General features: G+C 41.6%; 1 protein-coding gene across 6 annotated transcripts in view; it reads right to left on the reverse strand.

Moving 5' to 3' along the window:
• The window catches only part of LOC133882031 (uncharacterized), a 69190-nt gene that overhangs the window by 10595 nt on the left and 32946 nt on the right, over nt 1-25649 (reverse strand). For 5 of the 6 annotated variants that reach the window (XM_062321117.1, XM_062321116.1, XM_062321123.1 and 2 more), the window contains 4 exons: nt 15020-15206; nt 11100-11236; nt 4769-5450; nt 3421-3533 (listed from right to left, as the gene is read on the reverse strand). In XM_062321117.1, the coding sequence (XP_062177101.1) occupies nt 3421-3533; nt 4769-5450; nt 11100-11236; nt 15020-15206 (1119 nt within the window). The remainder of the gene's footprint in view (nt 1-3420; nt 3534-4768; nt 5451-11099; nt 11237-15019; nt 15207-25649) is intronic. The other variant, XM_062321120.1, reaches the window with a different exon arrangement.

Below are 25649 nucleotides of genomic sequence, written 5' to 3' on the forward strand. Positions count from 1 at the left end.
GACTGAGACTAGAAAATGGGACCTCATGACCTATAATTAGAAGAGAAGCACACTATCCAAGTACACTCATTCTTTTCCTTAGCCAATACTCTACTCTTTTGCCCTTCTTTCCTCACTGACTTAAGCATTGGAGATGGTCCTCACTAGTCCCCCAGCGAGCCGCACTGATTTCCTTTTCCTTCTTTACAGATCTCTTGGATTGTGAGTTTGATGTGCAGTTACTGTATCAACTGTTGGCACTCTCTATGGGAACTCGTTTGCGATTCCTCAAGACAAAGACCCATGCCAAACACTTGGACAAAAAGTGCCCAGGACCCTAACACCCAAGAGCAGTGCCTTCAAGCGTTGGAAGCCCAATTATCCCAACTCTCCCAAAATATGAACCTCCTCTTTAAGCAAAGGTATGAATTCATGAAACACCACCAGCAACCCCCAAACGGAAATACCAAACATACCAAGCCAGAACCGCCTCATGCGCTTAATCATGAAGTCAACAGAGAAGACTGTCAAGGTAACACCGAGGGCCACGCAAAGAGAACTCGTCCCCCCATCACCTCAGCGAGAATCCAAGCTCAGGCAACAAGAGCAGCTGACAGTACACAATCAGGTCGACGCTTGGCTAGATGACCTGCAAACCAAATTTGAAGCGATAAAGAAGAACGGTAAGCATTCCTCTACGATTGAAACCATAGTTCAAGGGACCAGTCTCCCTTTCACAAAAGAGATCATAGAATTGCATATTCCTCCGGATTTTAAAGTCCCCCATGTTGACTCATATGATGGGTCTAAAGACTCAGTGGACCACATCGAAACATACAACACCCATATGCCCCTACAAGGGGCACCGGATGAAATTATGTGTCGAGCCTTCCCGATCACATTGAAAGGACCCGCAACAAGGTGGTTTCAGCAATCTTCAACCGAGTTCAATAGGGTCCTTCACTGAATTGGGTAACAGTTCATCACCCAGTTCATTGCTGGGCAAAAGCAGTGGAGTCCGGTAGCATACTTCTCACCCTTAAACAGGGTGAAATTGAGTCCCTCAAAGATTTTATGACTCACTTCAATCAGGAGAAGCTTTTGGTAGACGACCAAGATGAGAGAGTGATTCGGGTGGCCCTCCTCAATGGAATCTGCCAGCGCAGCTCCTTTATGGAGGATCTCCGCTAGAGAACTCCTTCCACCCTACAGGAGTTCCTGGGGACAAGGCCGAAGAGCACATGAATGTAGAAGATAGGATCAAATCCTTCACGGAGTAGGCTGGAAGAAGAATTGAGAGTTCAGATAAGAAGAGAAAGGAGCCCCCATGGGCAGAGAAGCAAGGGGGAGATGGCCGCCCTTGCTGGACCAAGGAACGCTTCAGTCATTTCAGCAGAGGCAGGGACCGCCTCTTTGGGACCCTTTGAGTTCACACTGTTCAACATGCCTGCATATGAGGTATTGATGTAGATCCAAGATGATCCAAAACTGAAAATGGCCCAGAAAGTTAAAATCACCTCCTGACACCAGGCATCGAGATAGTATTGCCAGTTCCACCAAGGTCATGACCCTGATACCGAGGATTGTTTCGATCTCTGAAGGCAGTGGGAGAGTTTGATCAAGCAAGGGAAGTTATTGAGGTTTGTAACCAACCAACAAAGGCCACCAAGATAGCAAGCAGCCCACCGGATACAAGGCAGGAGGAAAGGCCAACAAGGAGCCTTGGGAATCAGGATCCCACTGTTGCAATTCAACTCTTCCAGAAAGGCCCATGTCCGACGAGCCCGAGCAAGTGAGGTCTACGCACTCAGGAGACCTGTGAAGGCTCATAAGGTTGAAGAACACTCTACAACTTTCACCGATGAGGAGCCAATGGGATCCAACACCTCCATGATGATGCACTCGTGGTCACAATGCTTACCACCAATTACAGGACACGAAGAATTCTCTTAGATAACAGCAGCTCAGCAGATATATTATATATGCCAGCCTTCGAACATATGGGATTTGGTCGAGACATGTTGCAGTTGGTAAACTGTCCATTCTTAGGCTTCGCAGGAGATCGAGTTTACCCTGTCGGGACATTACCTTTGCTAGTTATTGTGGGAAGTGCTCCCTACCAAATCACTACCATGGTCAAATTCTTGGTGGACGATTACCCTTCAACGTACCACACCATTATCGGATGCACCACGCTCAACAGTATGAAGGCGGTAACATCGACCTACCACTTAAAAATCAAGTTCTCGGCAGATGATGGCGTTGGGGAAGTAAAAGAAGACCTCATAACTACCGGTAGATGTTATATGGCTTCTCTGAAAGATCCCAGCTCAAAGGGAACTTTGACCGTCAAAGAGGTGGAGATAAGGGACAAACGAGCGCTCCAGCAAGCGGAGCCAGTAGAAACCCTGGTTGAGGTCCCCCTTCACCAAAATGAGCCAAGCCGAACGGTGCGCCTTGAAGGACTTCCTATAGAAGACCTGAGGCGCCGTTTGCTCGATTTCCTTCGAAAGCATAAAGATGTGTTTGCATGGACACACGAGGATATGCTTGGTATAGATCCTGACATATTAGTGCACCGGTTGAGCATAGAATCGAAGGCCAATGCGGTAAAGCATAAGCGAAGGAATTTTGCGCCTGAATGTAATTTGGCAAATGCCAAGGTGGAGAAGCTCTTGCAAGAAGGCTTTGGGAAGGAACGACAATATCCCAAATGGCTAGCAAACGTCGCGATGGTGAAAAAGGCCAATGGAAAGAGGATGTGCGTTGATTTTACTGACCTCAACAAAGCGTGCCCGAAGGATAGCTTCCCTCTCCCCATAATAGATATGTTCGTGGACTCCACTACTGGGCATGAGTTGCTTAGTTTTATGGATGCTTTTTCATGATACAACCAGATACAGATGTATGGGACAGACCAGGAGAAGACTTCATTTAGTATAGACTGAAGGGCTTTACTGATATCCTGTGATGCCTTCGAACTAAAGAATGTTGGAGCCACATATCAAAGGTTAGTAAACGCAATGTTCCAAGAGCAAATAGGATAGAGATGAACCCAAAGAAGATCAAGGCCTTTGTGAAGATGCAGCTGCCTCAAAATATCAAAGAGATACAACAACTCACCGGTAGGATAGCAACACTCAACAATTTCCTATCCTGATCAATGGGTAGGTGTCTCCCGTTTTTCAAAACCCTACGGAAGGCGTTTGCCTGGAATGAAAAATGTGAGAGTGCTTTTCATGATTTGAAGTGTTATTTGAGCAACCCACCTTTGCTAGTTTTATAGCCTATTTATACATAAAGGTAAAGGGGCCCGACGAGCCCATAGCCATATACAGAATAACTATATAGATTCTTAATTTGGATTTGCTTCCCAGCAAATTGTCTACTGAAAGTAATAAGGATTAGTCTCAAAATAATTCTTACAAGGAATGGATCTACCTGAAAATTATTGTATACGCAAACGCAAGAAAAGAAACAGTCAAATACGGCTCCTCCCAGCGCCTAAGTTTTTCAAAGTTCTTCGCAGTTATTGTTAGAGGAAGCAGAAGTTCCTGCACAGCAGCAGATTGCAATAGTGTTCATCTAATTATGATGCTATGAGTCAAATGCAGGGATAAAACAACTGGAAGTAATATCAAATAACAACTGTGCAATATGAACATATTAGAATTTGCTGCAACACCAAACATTGAATTATGCCATGTGGTCAAATTCCAAAATACTATCTAAACAACTGAAATAGATAACCTATTCAATAAAGAAGTATGTTATAATTCCTTCATATCCACTTGTATAGGAACCTTACCCAATTAAGTTCCAAGGATAAAATTAATTTAGACCTTCAACTCGTTCTGTTTCCTTAATGTTTGTGTGTGTGTGTATTAAAACTTATCTTGTTGGATTCTGGTTTTGCAATGGGATCAAGGAAATCACATACAATTATACAGCATGAGTTTTATTAACCACTGAGCCAGAAAATTGTGTTATTAAGTCCATGGGACCAGTCAAATATGATAGCTAGTTACATATTTGTCCACCTCAGAATACTAGAGTATTTATCGTGCGTTGGCGCTGCCAAAAACAATGTACCGAGCTATATGATAGGAGACAATACACACCCCCAAAAGGAGACAACTAAACTTTAATCAGTAAGTTAAGCAACAGTAACACAGATATGCACTTTGACATGATTGTTGCAATAGTGGACATTTAAAAACACTTTGTATGATATCTTTAACTTTGGAATTAATCTTTAGCAGCTGATTCCATAAATCCTCCTACAATCAAACAAATGTATGAACTCCAAATCATACATATACAAAGATGATGTAATATCTTTTAAGACAAACAATATCAAAAGAAGAATTCAAAACTGACATCTAAGATATAAAGTTTTACATATAAATTACAGGCTCAAATTTGGTCACTGCAAACAATGCAAGATCAATTTTTGGTTAAAAGTTTGGTCGCAGGAATAAGGGTTGATATGCAGTTGTTAGAAAGGTGAACAGAAACTTCATACCAGAAGAAGTCTCAAACCAGACCATCGACTCATACAACACGAATTCTAGACTTTTGACTTCAATGAAATTTTGTCAATCTAAAAGAGGAAATGTCAGACTGAATGATGCAAGTTATGATATTGTAGTTAAAGAGATGGCCATTTTGGTTGTAGTGAAATTTCTGTCCTACTCGCATGAATGAAAAACTACTTGTAGGAAAAGCAGAATTAAACAAGAAACCACAGCAGTAAAAGAATAAATAAAAAACAAGTCAAGTGCCCAACCTTGAAAAGATCAATGTTACTGGTTACTCCTTTAAGCATTGCAGCATCTATTGTGGCTTGAGTTTTCTCTACCAAGCGGTATTTTTGTCTGCATGTTTCTGCTGCCCTTTCTACAAGAGTCAGATCAGCCACAACTAGATTTTTACTTAATACCACCCCTTGCCTTATTGAAGAGTTCTTCCAGAAAGTAGTTGAAGCACTAGAAGCCCATGTTGAAGATCTCATCCACTTCCGCAAGTAAACACTTCCATCTATGTCAAATACATGATTACTAAATACCTCATCAGAAGGTCTTGCTCCTTGAATCGGTTGATTGCCTGCCTCTATAGATTTTGTAACTAGAGGTCCACCCCAATATTTTACAGCTAGAGTTTGGCAAACAACAGGACAATAAGGTGCATACTCTAAATATGACAACTGAATAAGTTTGCTGGGATCATCGAATAACTTCCTCATAAATTGAAGGGCTTGAAGTCTGGCTATACTGTTAATGGCACTGGTAGTAGCTCTTTCCTTCCCTCTATGAGCACCATATACATGAAACAATGATTCATCACCATCCTTTGGTCCATACTCATGTATGAACTTGTGTAAAGCAATAACTTCACTTATAAATGCAAGCCATACATCTCGCCTCATGTCACCTCCCAAGTCAACAAATTCCAGGACCCATGATTTTGACCTGCATAGCAGCAATATAAGTATATACTATTGTACGCAGATGAGACATTTTATAAGAGAATAATGTAGATTGAAGACAATGCTTATGTAAGAAAAATTATTACAAACCTAGAAATGTTTATATAATAATCAAACCCTAAAAGCCGTAAGAGAAAAATGCTGGCATGTCTAAACAAATCAAAATATTGATAATCCTAATTTTCTTACCACTACCCTAATGTAGAAGTTTGAGATGAGATGCACCAGACATGATTCATCGAATCTCCCTGACATACCCACAGTATTCCTTGTCCTACTTTCCTATATTACCCATCAAATAAATGAGGATTCAAAATAAACTCTTCACAAGTTCTATCATTATTGAAGCTATCCAACATTGTTTCTTGATGTCACATTATCTTTCAGAGTTGGCTATGCAATCGAATTTTGCAGCGGTGGTCAACTAGATGGATAATATAGAACAAAGTGCCCATATGAGCTAAAGCCCCACCTCAATGGCACAGGGTGTCTAGGAGCCAAGGTAATTTTCAATGTACTGATAGATAGGGCTTTCAAAGTTGTTGAACAGTTTAATCTATCCTTCTTCCTCCTCTGAACTGACCAAAAGTTTCTGAGGTTCTGAAACCTTATGAATGATCAAGTTAAGCTGTCAACAAAAAAATAACACATTTTATCTGTAGTCGTGGCACAATGATATGCTGGGAAGTAGGAAAGAACCCATGATCAAAGAGAAGATATATTATTTCCTTGAAATGAAAACAGATCAAGAAAATATTTTGGCCAGAGGGGCAGCTAACTGGAAGTTTTACACACAATAGGATGGGTACTTAAAAGGAGATCAACGGATTTGCTTGAATTCCATGTGCAGAAATAAGCGATTCATAAATTCTGGCTTTGACCTTTAATTGTCCTCTAACTATTTATGGCTTTCAAAAAACTAAATGATTCAGGTAAATTGATTTTGAAAACATATTTTTAGTGTGAGCAAATTCAGTGTCAAAACATATTTTATTGTAAGTTTTAGGTCTAGGATTGAGTTGGAGTAAAAGGGTCATATCTTTTGATTCTAACATCATATAAAAGCAAGCTTGGTGGTGTTGGAAAGCTGATTCATAGGGCTTCAACTTTGTATTTCATCAAAATTTTCAAATTTCAATTTTTATTAGGTCAAAACCGGCTGTCAATAGAATTCTAAAAATCTGGGACTAAGAAGTTGAAGATCTCTTCTGAACAAAACCATTCTTGTTCAAATGAGAATGCACAACATGTTTCAGAATGACTTGATTGCAGTCCCGATTGAACAGAGGATTAAAAGGACTTCCAAAGAGCCTTGTTCGCAAGCTATTCGAAAGGCGCTAAAAAAAAAGAGCCACACAATGCCTCGATCGAACTGGTGTTTAAAGCCCGTTCGATCACTGCACACGCAAACTGTGAAACCCTAGATTTTGTTCGAACGACACTTATTCTCATTCGAAGAAGAATGCGGCAAATCATGAAAACCCTAATCGACTTAGCTTAAAAAGTCATGTTTTCTCCCATTCTATATAAGTCTCATAACCACGACTTCTATACAACTAGAGAGGCGTTGTTTCATTCTTATGAGAGACGCTTACCATTGTTCTTAAGCCTAAACAGATTCAAAACTTCTCCTTGTTTCATCATTGCCATTCAAACTGTAGAAAGCCTATAGCCGCCAAAGCTCTAGGTTAGAGCGGAGGAGGTTCGTTCATGAAGGTGATCCGTGTAGAAAAAGGCCAAAGGTTTTGGAGCTACTGCAATTGGAGATAAACATGTCATTTGCTAGGTAACAAATTGGGAATTCAGAATTACAAAGGTTTTGTAAGAAAGAACAATCCATATCACAAGTCTTCTATAATATATTTCTTTGGGATTGGCTGGCCCACAAAGTGGTTTTACTTTTGAAGTGTTCTTCAAAAGGTTTCCAAATTGTCACCAAATCTGTGTTCATTTATTTTTTTTTGATAAGTAAGATTAGTTTTATTAAAAGCGTAAGGCGCCCCTACGTACACTAGAAGTATACATCAGGAGACACCTAACTAGAAAGCGAAAGCCCAAGAACAAGCCCAAAAGACAAAACACCCTAACAACACCCACAAAACCCTAAAACGCCCCCCCCCCACCAAAAAAAAAAAAACCCATTACAACAAAACCCAGAGACACCCATAGACCAAGCCTATTGAAGACGACCTAAACCACAATAGACACCCCAAAAACCCAAGTCAGCCGAAACCGAACTACAAAGCAATACCAAAAAGCACCGGAAAAACAACCCACAACCCGCCAAAGCCTACTTCACGTGGGCCTTGCCTTTCCTACGCCTGGCAGGAATAAAATCATCGCCATAATTGATGGAGCTATGCAGGTTCAGGAGCTCTCTCTTTCCTTTGGACTTTTGACGCTGTGTTCATTTATACTTTTATGCTTATTGTGAATTTTCACCTAATATAGTAATATCATTATAATCCTAATCCAGAAAATTGAGAAGATATACACCAGCAATGATTTGATGTATTTCACTCACATTATAACAATGCTCCGTGTCATATTTTTTCTATACACAGAAGAATATGTTGAGAAGTAATGTTTTATGACAAGTGAGATACAACAAATCATGTTATGTGTATACATTGTCAACTATTTAACATTAAGATGATTATTATTTTTTTTGATAAGTAATAAACCGGTCTTATTAAAAGCATAAGGCGCTACACTGAAAGTACACAAGAGAAAACACTTAACTAGAAAGTGAAAAAAGAACAAGAAAATTGCTAAAACTAAGCGACAAAGGAGACACAAAAGCCACCGTCCAAAGATACAAAGTATGGAAAAAAAAAAAAAAAAAAAAAAAATCATCCAAGGACCTCTCTAAATCCTCGAAACACCTATTATTTCTTTCCTTCCAAACACACCAAAGAAGGCATGTCGGCACCATCTTCCAAATCACAACACTCCTCGGCCTTCCAGACGTCCACCAACAAGCAAACAAGTCAATGATTCTCCTACGCATAACCCAAGACAATCCAAAATGAGTAAAGGAAGCACTCCACAGAGTGTAAGCCACATTGCAATGAAGAAGCAGATGATCTACCGATTCCCCGTTTCGCTTGCACATGCAACATCTATCCACCAAAATAACATACCTCTTCCTGAGGTTATCCATTGTAAGGATTTACCTAGAGCCGCCGACCACGCAAAATAAGCTGGTTGCGTAGGAGCCTGAGTCCGCCACACACTCTTTCAAGGAAAGTGACTCCCCACAGAGCAAGCCAGAGAGCTGAAGAAAGACCCGACCTTGAACAAGTCTTTTTTTGAGGAGACCCACCACAGCCTATCTTCACTACCTCTTCTTACATTGACTGAGTGCAACACCTAGAAAAAAGAAGCAAAGACATCCACTTCTCAGTCATGCGCTTCTCTAGAAAAGCTCACGCTCCACTGATTAGTACCATCTAAGAGATCCAAATTATCCGCAACAAAAGCATCCTTCGCACGAGCAATTCCAAATAAAACAGGAAAAGCTTCCTTAAAAGTTGTATCCCCACACCACATATCATGCCAAAATTTGGTCCTAGCCCCATCCCCCACCTCAAATCTAGAAACGCCTAAGAATTTCTCCCACCCTTTCCTGATGGTCTTCCACAACCCCCCACCCCCCCCCCCCCCCCCCCCCCCCCCCGAAGGCAACCACAGGCTCTAAGGAGCACCCACAACCCCATCATTATCATTTAGAATTAGATTTGATTCAGTTTTGTTTCCACCTTTGGTTACTCAAGTTCTAAGACAATTCTTGTAAAGAATAGGAGGGATTCACAAAAGAGATTCAGTATATCCTAGCCCTCACAATCCATTACTATACAGAAAACAAATACATCATTCAAGACAGGGACATATGTCTCTTTCCTTGTTGGCCTTTTCTAACACTTCCCCCTCATGTGGGAGTATATATATCACATAAGCCCAACTTCGAACAAATAAACTCTAACTGATTACAACACAAAGACTTTACATCAGCAAGTTGGTCTCTAGACGTCACAAATGACACAGATATATCTCCACTAAGTATCTTATCTCAAATGAGTGGCAGTCAACCTCAATATGCATAGTCCTTTCTTGAAACACAGGATTAGAGGCAATATGTAGAGTAACTCAATTATCACAAAACAATGGAATAGAAGTAGGAGCCGAAAGACCTATTTCTAGAGGAAAATATTGTAACAATGTTAGTTCACTCGCAGTATGAGCTATTGCTCTATACTTAGCTTTTGCACTAGATTGTGTTACCACTGTTTGTTTCTTACTCTTCCATGTGACTAGATTACTCCCTAAGAACATACTATCCCTTGCAATAAATTTTCCATCTGAAGAACCTACCCAATTTGTATCAGTGAAGCCTTCCACTCTAATATGCCCATTTTGCCTATACAATACTCTAATAGACTCTTTGTTAACTCTTATGCTCTGATACCATTAAAATTTAGGAGAGGTTCATAAAAAAGAGGCACAGTATATCCTAACCCTCACAATCCATTATATATATATATAAAAGAGGCACAGTATATCCTCCACATCCCTTACCTCACCTACAGGAACAATCTCGGATTTAGACAAGTTGATTTTCAGCCTCAAACCACTTCAAAACATAGCAGCAAACATCTCAGATCTCGAAAATGTTCAACATTAGGGTCACAAAAGATCAAGGTATCATCTGCAAATAATAAATGAGACACAACCATAGCCTCCTGATATCTCGATCCCACTGAGAATCCAGAGAGTCGCCCATTTTCCACTGTTGCAGATAACATCCGACTTAAGGCCTCCATCACCAACACAAACAGTAGTAGAGACAAAGGATCCCCTTGACGTAGACCTCGTGAACTGCTAAAAAACCCTAAAGGCGACCCATCGGTAATGATAGAGAAACATACAGTTGAAATACAAGAGGGATCCAACCTCACCATCTCTCTCCAAAACCACATCTCTCCAATAAATAAAGCAAAAACTCCCAAGTACATGATCATAAGCCTTCTCCAAATCCAATTTACAAATAATACCTGGTGTTCCAGATTGATGCCGGCTATCCAAACATTCATTAGCTACCAATGTAGAGTCTAGGATTTGTCTCACCTTGATAAATGCAATCTGAGAATGAGAAACAATTTTCCCCAACACTTCAACCTGTTTGCCAGAACCTTTGAAATGATTTTGTACATTCCACCTATTAAACTTATGGGTCGAAAATCCTTGATTTCCATTGCTCCGGCTTTCTTTGGAATTAGCGAAACAAAAGTAACGTTCTTTACAACAAACAACATTTGTGATTCAAGAAGTGACTTGACTATTTTACGTAACATGCTATTATAATCATATATATATATATATATATATATATATAACACTAAAAGGTCAAGCAGAAAGGATATAAAAAAGGAAAAAAAAATGTGCATCCACAAAAGCACTTATTTTGAACACCAACAATAAAACCAAGACAGAGCAAATTCTTTTACAAAACCGCCACTGCTTATGTAGAGCAGCCATCTGTTCCACGTGCAAGGTATTACATGACTTATATATGACAGCATTTCATAGACACAAAAGTTACTCTTTAGAGAACTTGGAGTGGCTTACTCACTCAGTGCTAGAGTAGATGGAGACAGCAGAGTCAAAAAGAACAGATCCCAAAGGTCCAACCTTTGCTTTCTCCACACGTAGTCCATGTCTAGTAAGATCCAGTCTTATGGCATCTCTCTGACCTAATAAGCCAATTGCCTGCAACACAGTTTTGAGAAGATCAATGATTTCAGATAAAGATTGCTCCAACCAAACATGCATTCTGAATGAAGAGAACACAACACTGGAACCACATACATCGTGTGAAAATATATAATCACAGCCAAAATTACTGATTTTGATCAGGTACAAAATTTATTTTGCTTAACTGAACAATTACCTTAGGGACTTGAACATATCATTTTGATATATGTGAAGCAGAAATGAGCTGGAAAGAATACTTTATTAAGAATACTTTATAGGTAAGAATACTTTATTAAAGAAAGCGTAAGGCGCCCCTAAGTACACAGGAAGTATACATAGAAACAACCAAAGCTAACCCGCTAAAACCCAATAGAACCAACAAAACCCGAACCCCTCGAAAACGAAGAAAAACCCCAGACTAAAAAACCAACTAAGAACAAAAAAACCTACTACCCACCCACCAAAGCACACAAACCTACATCATGTGTGCCTTGCCTTTCCTACTCCTAGAAGGAACTTTAGCATCACCATAATCGATTGAGCTATGCAAATTTAGTAGCTCTCTTTTCCCTTTAGACTTTTGGCGCGCCATCATCTTCTTCCGCTGAAAATCTTCTTCCATGGCTTCCCTAATTGCCAAGGCCTCCTCCCCAAAAGCCCCTTCCAATGCCCAATCCAATGGCGATCCATCCCGAAAGTCATCTTCCTCCTTCTCCCAATCCACAATCTCTCCGTTGTGATCAAAACCGAAGAATCCAGTTCTTTCAATGGAGCAAGGGGAGAAGCAGCCACTCGAAGGAGAGGAAGGTCGTACCACCCCGACCTTCTTGACCTCCCGCAGCACAACGGGAGGGACAGGAACACTCGGGGGAAGATTAAGAAAACCCTTCCTAAACAGACCCTTTTTTGCTGGAAATTCTGTCTTCTTTTTCGCACAAGCCTCTCCACCCGTAACCTTAAGAAGGACAGGTTCTGCGGACAGCTTTGAGGCTTCCAAAGAGTCAGCAAGAAGCCCATCATTCCAGACCACTGAACACCCTGCCCTGAGCTCCCTAGCCCTCCTGAAGTATTGCTGAAATGGTCGACTAGGCATCAAGGGGGAAGGGAAGGAAAGAACCTTCTTCCCCAACGCAGAATCCCCTGAATGTGAAGGAACAGAAGGGTTGGAGAGTTATGTCCCACGCAGAAGCCCAGTCGACGCCGGAGGCAAAGTCGCCGGCGACTGCGTCTTCACAGTCGGTAGAGGAGGGAAGACGAACAAAGGAACCGACTTAACCAGAGACAACCCACCCCCAGTTCTATCTTCGCACAAGGGAATCTCAACGGGAGACTTCGACGGAATGAGATCGCAAGGCCCAGAGGAAGTCACCAGCGTCGTCTCCGGCAAGAGCTCGATGTCCGTAAGGAATTAGGTTTACTCAGGAAGCGACCCAAACGCAATCCCTTTCGACTCCGTCCGATTCTTGCAAGCCGGCCCAGAATCTTCTTTACAGCCCGGCCCAAATCCAAGTTGAAACCTATGACCCGCTTACTCCACGTGCGCAACTTTGAAATTTCAAACTCGCATGTGGAAACAAGGTCTTACCCATCGAACGGTGAGGCTGGTCCTTAGCCAACAGATCTAACGAAGGAGACTCCAAGGTAGAACAGTCCAACGCCGACCTCCGATCTGCAACTATCACCCTCACCGTCGGAAGAAGGTCAAGCTCACACACTGGCGTAACCATTCTCCCAGACAAACGACCCCCCACGAAAGGCGCCTTCTTCATGCCAGCGGCCGAACCTGTCTTCAACACCTCCACAAAGGAGGGCCCCTTCGTGACAGGAACCAAACCTGGCCAAACCTCTAATTTCTTCCCCTTAATCTCCACCGACTCCTGCAAGAACCCATCCCCCCCGCCCATTGAAGCAGAAACGGAAACAGCGATCTTCCTCAGCTCTTCGGAGAATTTGATCCAACCCCACCCTCCACGTCCCTCAGGGATCAGAATAAAACCTTTCCGGCCACCCATCCCGAAAGAAGCTGCCTCTAAGAAACGGCCGGCTTGGTTACACCCTCTTCGAGCAATCAAGACTCTCGAATCTTCCCTGAAAGATTTGATGAAATCTTGATCTTTCGGAAAATCCACAAGAAGCTCCAAAGTTGAAGCCAACCACTCAGAGCAAGGAGAACTAATGAAGATTTCGCCGGAGAAGCTTTTTCTCTTCTCCCCCACCCTCAGCATCGACGCCCCTTCCAGAACCGAGAAGACAAAAGTCTTCGACTCCACGATAAACCTTAACTCCATCTCATAAAATACCCAGAACCCAAACGTCCGACCCAGAGAACGATCACATTTTTGACGAAATGTAGCCACACAGTAACGAACCCCACCGCCAGACACCCCTACGCGAGCAACTAGCGCGACCCACTAACACTTGATGCTCAACACTCTATCCACGAACAGCAACCGGGCCTCTGATAAGCGGATCACTGCAGCCACGAACGTAACGCGCTCTCACGCGCCGTCACTATGGCAGAGAGAGAGAGAGAGAGAGAAATTTTGATGAGAGAGAGAGAGAGAGAGAGAGTTTTGAAAGTACTAAATAAGATATAATTTGAATTGAGGAAGTAAACATGAAATAAGGAAAATGTAATACTCTTCGTATTAGGACAACATCGCCATGGCATATTTGTGCCTTCTACATCAAAAACGTTTTGACAATTTAAACAGAAAAAAAAAAAAAAAAAAAAAAAAAAAAAAAAAAAAACAACAACAACAACAACAACAACAACATCAACAAATGGTCACTTGAAAGTCTAAAGCATCCAACCCAAAAGCTTGAGCTTTTGGAATTGATGATTTCCAACATGGTACAAGCAGGGTTTGTGCGTTCTTGGACTCTCAGGTGCTAGCCAAAAACAACCAGAGCAGATCCAATAGAGACGAGGTTGGTTACTTTAAACATGGCATCAACCCCCAGTTTGTTTGTTCTTGGACTCCATGTGCTTGGCCTATTTGCATATTTTTTCATTATCCGACTTGGGCTGCTCGCATCAGTTGGGGCCTGGTTAAGCCTGTTTGGTTCAGGTTTTATTTTGTTGCGCTAGTTGAATCTCTTTGTCTTTGTTGGATTTGTTCTGTAATTATTGGGCCAACATGTGAGAGAGGGTGTTAGAGATAATGGGAATATTTGCTGATTGGCCCTCTCCAGCTTGTAACTCAAGCTCCTGCGGAAACAGCATAATGGATTTTGCACTCACACACACACAAAGACGAACAAATATGCATAAATCATACACGTATAATGAGATTCAACAAGCACAACAAAATAAGTGGTTGATTACTTGGATTGGTTCTCAAAGAAACAGTCTAGGCTTTAGAATAACATTTAACAAAAACTCATAGGCCAAGATATCTACTTTTGGGCCAAAAACTAGAGAACTTTCTAATTGACATTAAGCTGCTTCCACCAGCAAGTAGGTAACCACGCATCGGAATGTACTGGATCATTTACAGGATTATTAATTCAGTCAGGCATCTCTTAAAACATCAACTTTTTAGATCCTATAATGAAGCAAACTGCTGAGTAGTCTTTACATAATTTTTCAAAGAAAAAAGTCATCAGGTATATATGGCTCTATGCCTGCCTACTTGCATGACAAGACTAATGCAATAGAAAAATCCTGTGAGGAGAGTAATATTTATAGCATTATATTATTCATTCCACCAATGACTTAATAGACTTCATATGGAGGACACCAGTTTTTCCATAAAATACCTGTTCAATGAGGTAATGTTACATGAAACACTGTACCTCAAAATAGATTGCTCTATCAGTTAGAGTAAGTTTTCCAGGCCATGCCATGTTATTCTCCCATTTGAGAACAGGCCGCTTACTGCTGGAAGCAATGCATAAGATTCTCTCCTCGCCAAACTGGGGGAATTCTCGAATCTGGTATGATCTCCGTCCTTCATGCACTCTAGGCCAAAAACAGTAGAAGCTTGGACACGTTTTTCAGATAATAAATATCAAAAGCTCGTATTACTTGTAAATAAACAGAATGAAAAACTAAAAAAAAATGTGATATCTGAGAAATTAAAATTCATTTTGTGACAAACAACAATACCTTTAAAAGAAATGGCAATGAGAAAAAGGGGGAAAAAGATCAAGCTAATGGAAAAGATTCCTCATATTACCACTTATCAATAAAAAACAAAAGATTCCTCATATTACCATGACTGAGTAGAAAATAAAGAGAGAAGGAAATTCTTATTACTTGCTTCTTGTTTCATACGATTACATAGGTTTAAATAGAATAAACTTATAGACTAATATGGAAAGAAATAAAGACAATATTACAATCTGAATAACTTAAGGAGAATAAACATCGTATGTCAGTAGTTTCCATCTTCAATACTCCCCCTCAAGTTGAGGCATAGATGTCTCGCATGCCCAACTTGGATAAGGCTGAATGAAGAACACTACTAGACACTCCCTATGTCAAAATATCCGCCAGTTGTTCTCCTATCTTCACATATGGTGTGCAGATGACACCTTCTCGAAGTTTTTCTTTAATAAAGTGTCGATCAATTTCAACATGCTTGGTTCGATCATGCTGGACTAGATTATGAGCAATACTAATTGCCGCTTTATTGTCACAATACAATCGCATTCAGTCCTTGGAGTCAAACCCAAGCTCTTTCAAGAATATTTTCAACCATAATGTCTTTCCCACTCCATGAGCCATAGCTCTTAATTTTGCCTCTGCACTGGATCCGGCAATCAAAGACTGTATCTTGCTTTGCCATGTAACCAACTTACCTCCCACAAATGTGCAATAACCTGACGTGAACCGTCAATCCATAATCGAGCCAGCCCAATCTGCATCTGTATAGGCTTCTATTTTTAAATGACTATGTTGAGAAAACAAAAACCCCTTCCCGGTGAGGATTATAAGTAGCGGAGAATTCGGTAAACTGCTTCCATATGAGGCTCTCGCGGAGAATACATAAATTGACTCACCACACTAACATATGCAATGTCTGGACGGGTATGAGATAAATAAATCAACCGTCCAACCAATCGTTGATATATGCCCTTATCCACCAAAGGGCTCTCGCTATCTTCTCCCAGTTTAATATTTACCTCTAGTGGATTGTTAGTGGCTTTACACATGAGCATTTATGTTTCCTTGAGAAGATCAAGTATGTATTTTTGTTGGGAGATAAATATACCATGCTTTGACCTTGCAACCTCAATGCCGAGAAAGTACTTCAGACTCCCCAAGTTCTTTATTTCAAACTCATTAGCAAGATGATTTTTTAAGTTCTATATCTCCCCATCATCATTTCCTGTTAACACAATATCATCAACATACACAATTAAAGTTGTTACCTTTCCTTGAGTGTATGACTAGCCTGACTCTGCTTGTAGCCAAATCTCTACATAGCCCGGGAAAACCCCTCGAACCATGATCTTGGAGATTGTTCTAGGCCATACAAAGCCTTCTTTAGTTTGCACACTTTTCCCCTCTGAGGATGAATCTTCCAATCCATGGGGAATTTTCATGTATACTTCTTCTTCGAGGTCTCCATGAAGAAATGCATTTTTTACATCAAATTGATGTAGAGGCCAATCCAAGTTCACAGCTATAGAAAGTAGAACCCTAATTGAGTTCATCTTTGCTATTAGAGAAAATGTCTCCTCATAATCAGTCACATAGGTCTGGGTAAAGCCTTTTGCAACAAGTCTGGCCTTGTATCGTTCCACAGAACCATCAGCCTTATTGTTGATAGTGAACACCCACTTGCATCCAACAACCTTATTTTCATTAGGTAATTTAACTAGATCCCAAGTCTGGTTTTTGTGAAGAGCTTTCATCTCTTCTTGCATCGCTGTCCTCCACTTTGGATCACTAAGCATCTCCTGTAGATTTCTAGGGACAGACACAGAAGACAATTTGGACACAAAGGAACGATATGATGAAGAATGATGTTGATAAGAAACAATATCAAAAATGAGATGGAGTGTACATGACTTAACTCCTTTTCGTTGTGCAATGGGCAGACTCGTATCATTGACAACAAGTATTACAGAATTCATATCAGAAGTAGAAGTGGTATTACCTGAGTCAGGATCAGATGTTTGGCATGTAACATCAGGAATGGTCTTATTTTTCTAGCCTCATGAGTAAATTTTCAACTCTTCCACAAGTGGCGCAAATGGCTTATCAGTAGGTGCAATAGGAGAGTCATTAGTAAGCTGTTGTTGCTCTTGCTTCGGCATAGGAGGATAGGTAACGGAGTCAAAAATCCTCTTCAATCTTACTCTCCCCCTGAAGAGGAGTTTGGGATGAAGAGAAGTATGATTGTGTTTCAAAGAAAGTGACAACAATTGAGACAGTGTTTTTTTCTCAATGGGGGTTGCTAACATTTGTACACCTTCTGAGTAGAAGAATAGCCCACAAAGACACATTGAAGGGATCTAACTTACCTCGAGTAGGACCATGAACATGGACAAAGCAAACACAACCAAAAACTTTCAGAGAGACACCTTTTGATTTAGAGAAATGTGGGGTCAACACCACAAGGGTTGTTTTGAAATCTAATACCCGAGAAGACATCCTATTGATGAGATAAGTAGCAGTTAGTAGGCGTCCCTCCAATAAAATTTGGGAACATGCGTGTCAATCATTAAAGAACGAGTTACCTCTAAAAGATGCCGATTTTTCCGTTCAGCAACACCATTCTGCTGCGAAGTCTTGACACGGGCAGTTTGGTGAATAATGCCTTACTCTCGAAAATACGTCCCGAGATCACCAGACATATTCACCTCCATTCATAGAACGAACAATTTTAATCTTGGTATTAAACTAAGTTTGAACAATGTTGTGAAACATCTGAAACACAAAAAACACATCACTTTTGTCCTTTAACAAGTAGACCCATGTGGTTCGAGAAAAATCATCAATAGAAGAGAAACCACCGATAATCAGATAAAGAGACCACTCGTGAGGGGCCCCACAAATCAATATGAGCAATAACAAAAGGTGCATCATTTTTATTACTTGTGAGAGCGGAGGAAGAGGAAATAGTAGTAGGTGTGTCCAATCGAGACATAAGTCGACAAAGTGCTTCTACCTCGTCTTTTTTTTTTTTTTTTGATAAGTAATTGCAATTTATGAAAAAAGCGCAGAGGGGCGCAACCCTTATACACGGGAAGTATACAAGAGAATCCCTAAAAGGGACGAACAGAGAATAATTTTAAAAAATCTACATAAGTAAAACATTCAAGCTATGATGGGACGCTATCCAAATATATAACGTATTGAGCAACCGCTTCCGTAGCCCCACCATAGATGTCTCTACATCTTCAAAGAGCCGCGCATTCTACTCCCTCTAATACACCACAATAAGCACAGAGGAACTAACCGCCAAGCTTCTTTAGCACGACCACACCCAATCGCAACCCCCCAACTATTCAACAACTCCCAACACCATTCGTGGCATAACCCACTTTACCCCAAATAAAATAAGAATGTAGCTCCAAAGATCCTGAGCGATTTTGCAGTGAAGCAACAAATGATCAATATCCTCCCCACTCATCTTACACAAAAAACACCACTCAATCACTATAACATTCCTCTTACACAAGTTATCATGCGTCAATATTTTGCTCAATGCTGCTGACCATACGAAGAAAGCCACCCTTGTTGGAGCCTTAACATGCCATATATTCTTCCAGGGAAAAGATGGAAAAGATGGGCCATCTTTCCTAATAAGCTCTTCATAGAAGGATCTCACCTCAAATAAACCTTTTTTAGAGGGATTCCACACTAACCTGTCATCCTCTCCATGTCGAGCCGAAATGGAGTACAGTCGATCGAAGAAAGAAAGGACCATATCCATCTCCCAATCCTGGATTTGTCGCTTAAAAAGAACAATCCACTGAATAACACCATTATGAACAACCAAATTATCCACCACCATTGCATCTTTGTTCCTCACTATACTAAAAAGAGCTGGAAAGCATTGCTTCAAGGATCTATCCCCACACCACCAATCATGCCAAAAACTAATATGTGGTCCATTCCCCACTTCAAAACGAACAAAATTGCGAAACTTCTCCCACCCCCTCCTAATATGTTTCCAAACACCCACTCCAAAAGAACCCGACACCTCTTTCGAGCACCACCCACCCTTTAGACTCTCAAATTTGATATCAATCACCAATCGCCATAAAGCCTCTCTCTCCCTACCATATCTCCACAACCACTTACCCAGGAGTGCTCAGTTGAACTGGATGAAATTGTGAACTCCCAACCCACCTGCATGCAAAGGAGTACAAATCTTGTTCCAATTCACTAGATGAAATTTGGCCTCGTCCCCAGTGCCAACCCAAAGAAAATCCTTTTGAATTTTATCAAGACGATTAGCCACCCTCATTGGAATAGGAAACAATGATAAGTAATACGTAGGACTATTGGAGAGCGTACTATTAATAAGAGTCAACTGGGCACCCTTCGACAAATACATTCGCTTCCATCCCACCAACCTCCTTTCCATTTTCTCAATAACACCATTCCAAATAGAAGTGGATTTGTAAGAGGCACCCAAAGGCAAACCCAAATAAGTCATAGGCAAAGATGCAACCCGACATCCAAGAAGATTAGCCAACCCTTCGACATCCTCTACTTCACCAATAGGAACAATTTCTGATTTTCCTAAGTTAATTCTCAAACTAGAAGCTGCCTCAAAGCATAAGAAAATACATCTCAGATGTCGAATTTGTTCTTCTTGAGCACCACAAAAGATCAATGTGTCATCAGCAAATAGTAGGTGATTCATGACTAAGGCCTCGGAATCCCTGAAACCCACTAAAAACTCTGTCAAATTACCATGATCCAATGTAGCAGTCAGCATCCGACTCAAAGCCTCCATAACCACCACAAACAACAAAGGAGAAAGAGGATCTCCTTGTCGCAAACCACGAGAGCTACTAAAACATCCCGACGGGGTTCCATTTACAAGAATAGAAAATCTCACCGTAGAAATACAAAAACATATCCAATCCCTCCATTTTTCCCCCAAACCACATCGCTGCAACAAATAAAGCAAGAAGTCCCGATTCACATGATCATATGCATTCTCCAAATCTAGCTTACACAGGAGTCCTAGGTCCCCAGATTGAATATGACTATCCACACATTCATTAACAATAAGCACAGAATCCAAGATTTGTCTACCGCCAACAAACGCATTCTGTGTGTTGGAGATAATCTTGCCCAAAACAGATTTAAATCTGTTCGCAAGGACCTTGGATATAATCTTGTAAATCCCTCCAATCAAACTAATAAGGCGAAAATCTTTCACATCCATGGCACCAGTCTTCTTTGGAATCAAAGAAACAAAAGTAGCATTAAAGCTCTTTTCAAACTTACCTCGAGAATGAAATTCTGTAAAAATAGCCATAATATCATATTTTAAAATATCCCAACACTTTTGAAAAAATGCCATAGTGAAGCCGTCTGGACCCAGTGCCTTATCTCCGTTCTACTCCCTGATCACATCCCACACCTCTTTCTCCTCAAAATCTCTTTCTAACCAAATACTTTCATCCTCATCAATGGATATGAAAGAAAGACCATCCACCCTTGGTCGCCAAGAACAATTCTCAAGGTACAGATTGTTGTAAAACTGGACTATGTGCTCCTGAATCTCCGCAGGGTTCTTGGAAATTTCACCATTGATCTTCAAAGAGTTCACTTGATTGAATTTACGATGTGAGTTTGCCACACTGTGAAAAAGTTTTGTATTCTTGTCCCCTTCCTTCAGCCACAAAGATCTAGATTTCTGTCTCCAGTTCAATTCCTCAAAAAGAAGAGTTTTCTCCATCTCTCTCGACATATCAATCTTACGAACCCTTTCGTCCTCCTCTAAGCTACGACATTCTTCAATAACATCCAGCTCTCGAATACCCTCCAATAATTCTTTCTTTTTCTTCCCCATATCACCAAACACTTCTACATTCAATTTCTTCAAATCTTTCTTCAAGGCCTTCAATTTATTAGCCAAAATATAACTAGGTAAACCAGAAAATTCATAAGACAGCCACCAATTCTTAAACTGCTCAACAAAACCCTCATGTTTCAGCCACATGTTCTCAAACTTAAAGTACTTGTTACCTCCTCTTGGTGCCCCACAATCCAACGACAAAGGAAAATGATCGGATAGAAGTCTTGGCAATCTCTTCTGAATCACTTCAGGAAATCTTTCTTCCCACTCCGGAGAAACTAAGAATCAATCAATTCTAGACCATATTTGATCTTCCTGATTATTTGACCAAGTGAACTGGCCACCTTCAAGAGGTAGATCCACCAAATTTTGCATGAAAATGAAGTCTTAAACTCTTCCATAGCTACGGAATAGCCGACACCACTAGACCTCTCACTTGGAAAGCGGACCACATTAAAGTCTCCCCCAATACACCAAGGCAACTCCCACAAACTCATCAATCCAGCTAATTCAATCCACAAATCATTCCTATCCTTGTCATCATTCGGGGCATAAACCCCCCCAAAAGCCCAAACTACATTATCTCCGGTGTTGCGCAAAGAACAAGCAACGATGTACCTACCTACGCATTCCTCCACTTTCTCCACCACCCTTCTATCCCACATTAACAAAATCCCACCCGATGCTCCATTGGCCCCCAAATAGCACCAATCAACATGATAGCAACCCCATAAACTTCGCACCACCTCCCTAGAGATAACTGCCATCTTTGTCTCCACCAAACATACAATATACACATTCTCCTCCTTTAGAAGCCCTCTAATCTCCAATCTTTTCTCAATCGCATTAAGCCCTCTAACGTTCCACACAAGTATTTTAGGCTTCATAGAGACGAGATGAAACCCTACCCTTATGTCGGCCTTCAACAGAATGAGCCCCTTTCTTCTCATAGTTAATAGACCAAGCCAACCTATTTAATTCCCTCTGCCCTTTCGCCCCTTGTGAAGACAAATAATTAGTCTTAGGTGTTGCCAAAGAGCGGTCTCTGGCAGCTTCAATCTCCTCAAGCACAGCCAACAATTTGTCCTCCAAACCACCATAAGATAGCCCTATAATTGGATAAAATCTCTTGATTCTTTCCACTACCCATCTAGGTGACACCCTCTGCCCCTCTCCATCTTCCATAGCCAATGGTGTGGTTACCATCGGCTCACATCTCTCTAACTCCCCCTGGACATCCCTGTCTTTATCTTGTAGCAAGAGGCCTTCAGAAAAATGGTGTTGCAAATTCAAAGAACAATCAAGATGAGCTCCCTCCTCAGCCACCAAGTCATTTAAAGAAGACCCCCCAACCTCCATTTTGTCCCCTGTATCTTCCCATAGGCGGCTTTCCAAATCACCAGCTCGAGAGTGCCTTCTTCTTGCCTCTGATCCACTAGTTCTGTACCAAACTTGAAATTCCCCAAAACAACATACTCCTGCGAACTGGAAACCTGAGGAGCCAGCAACAAACCTCCAACAGCTTCCGACAAAACCAGTGTAGGTCCTTCTTCAACGACAGAACCCTTCTTCTCTAAACTGGTAGTCTTTCTAGCTTCATCTGAGCCGAACCCAGATTGATGAGAGCAATCTGATTCCGACCCTGGAGATGCGACTGCCAACTCCTTTGGCTGTCTTATGGCTAACTGCAAGGCTTCCGATTCTCCTCCCCACCGCACAACACATTCTCAAAAGCCGGAAAGGAGGCCTCATCCCCAACCATCGAAATAAGCCCAGCCTTCCCCCCACTCAGAGTCGAACCCGCCTTCGGTTTGGCCTGTCCCTCCTTGACTTTCCAAACAGCCGTAGATTTTCGAACTTTCCAACGATGATAAATCCGACCAGAAAAACCAAGTCTAGACGCAGACGTCGAATTGCCAGAACCCAGACCTATCGGCGCCAACTGCACAGCGGAGGTAGAAGCACCGGCGTCCATCGAGAAATGGGGAGTTGGAATGGGACGAAGGACCAAACCCACCTTAGCCTTAACCAACAGTTTGGGCCTCTTAATGAGAAAAAACAAAGGGGCTTTACCTTTTGAGAGATGGACTGACTTTGAAGGATCTCGGGCCAAAAAGGGGCTTGAAGGCTTAGAGGATTTGGGCAGGGGAAGTTTTGAGCCCGATGAATTAGGCTGGGTCTTGGATAAAGGGCATGGACCGTGAAGCTTAGGTCCACTACCCAGCAAATCATCTTCCAGCAGGTGCAAACCTTTTAGACAATACCCAATTTCCACATGTAACTTCTCCAACGTCTTCCTAATGCTGCGAAGATCGAGGCTATCACCGAAATGTACCTTGCGTGAAGCAGAGGGTAACATAGGGGAGCTTGTTTTGCTTGAAGCAGAGGGTAACATAGGGGAGCTTGAGCTAGCCACCCTATCCCATAGGCTTGAAGCAGAAGCTTTTCCGGACACAAAAGGAAGAGACACCGGAGCTGTCTTTAGAGGATTATCCTTTGCCGGAGAAGCCTTCACCATCGTATCAGTCTTTGACACATCAATTTTCGTCAAAGACGACTTTTCCATTGAAAACGCCTGAACACGACGGCCCTTCTCCAAAGTCTTCGCACGGGCCTGGATATCTATCTCCTTATTAGTATATGTCGACATAGCCCCGGCACGCGCAGGAACAGCAAGCCCACCTCGGGACCCTAGCAATAGTGGAATTGGAAGGACCAAAGGGCTCTTCAATCCTCGATATAGAGGATCTCAGAACTTCAGCAAAACTCCTCCTCAACTTGAATTTAGGTTCGGGTTGTGAAACTTCCTTACCATGAAAATGCTTCGAGTAGATTGTACTACCAGCATAAAGACTATTGAAAGCTAAACGAAGCTCCTCCCCGAAACTCTTCCATCCTTCGCCAAATATCCCTTTAGGCGCTAAGATAGAACCTCTCCTTCTTCTACCCTCATATTCTTCTATGATCAGAAAGAAGCCATGCCTATTGGAACATTGCTACGCAAGAACCCGAGGGAAGCCCGAAACGGATATGGGGGGCCTCGTCTTTACTCAGGCCCCCCATATCAATGGCAGAAGGATGAGTATCAGGTGTGGGAACAACCATCTAAACTTTGGAAGTATGATTGGCCCGAGGCTTGGTTCGTCCACCTGTGTGACCTCCACGACCTCGGATTGGAGGACAACCCTGAAGTCTCCAGCAAGTTTCCCTAGTATGCCGTGACCTATTACAGTGGTCACAGAATAATTTGTCTTTGTCATCTGAGGTTGTATTTGCTATTCTGACACTATCTCGAACTCGAAAATCACCTCGAGGTGCGGTGAGATGCATCCACGAGAGCAGATTGGGTCTGTGAACTAGGATGAAGCATGGTGCTATGACGACTCTCCTCATTTTGAATGTATGAAAAAACCTCTTGTAGTGACAGAAGAGGTTCCTTCCCAAAAATCTGAACCTACACAAGATTATACTCTGAATTCAATCCACCCAAGAACTCATAAATGCGTTCCTCTTCAATAATCTTCTTAATTTTAATAGCATCAACAGCACACTCAGGTTGCAAGTTTTGCTAATGATCTAACTTCTGCCACAAACTACAGAGCTCATGAAAATAAGTGGCAACTAACCAGTCACCTTGGGTTAGTCCATGGATCCATCGCTTCAAGTCATATTTCAATGCAGCGTTCCCCAATTTGGAATATTTCTGAGCCGCTGCATCCCAAACCTCTTTTGCAGTACGAAGAAAAAAGTACCCCTGACTGATTTCCGGTTGCATTGAATGCAACAACCATGACATAACAATATAATTTTCTGCTTCCCATTTATCATAAGTAGGATCAATGGGCTTTGGTTCTTGAATTTTGCCATTCAAGTATCCCATCTTCCCTATGCTCTTAATAGACAAAGGAGCAGATTGTGACCAAACAAAATAATTGAGCCCATCCAATTTGAATGTTGTGATTTGAATAGTTGGATTTTCACCATGGGAGGTCACCTGACTCTCTACCCCTTTCGTCTGATTTGTCTCTGACATTTTTTTTTTGGCTAAACTACAGGTCGTTTAGGGCATACCTGTCGTTTGGCACACTGCTGAACGGCAGGTCATTTTCTCTAGGTTTGAACTGCAAGTCGTTTTCATTAGGGTAGAACGACAGAGCAGCAACTCCCTTCTGAAAGACATGTCATTCTCAACCAGTCATGGAACAATGTGTCGTTTAGTCATACAGAACGGAAAACATCTTTTCATCGCCAGAGGTTTCACGCGCCGCTGATCACGTACTCTGATAGGCCTCAAAAACTTCAGATCAAATTAGAAACCGCAAAACAAGCCAGGGAAGACCACCTTGTTCACAATCGATCCATCAAACACAGTGATTAGGATCGAGTGCTCACTAAATCGCCACCGTTCGTCGAAGGAATGGCCCAGAGAA

The sequence above is a fragment of the Alnus glutinosa genome, chromosome 11 (assembly GCF_958979055.1).
Source record: "Alnus glutinosa chromosome 11, dhAlnGlut1.1, whole genome shotgun sequence".
NCBI lineage: Eukaryota > Viridiplantae > Streptophyta > Magnoliopsida > Fagales > Betulaceae > Alnus > Alnus glutinosa.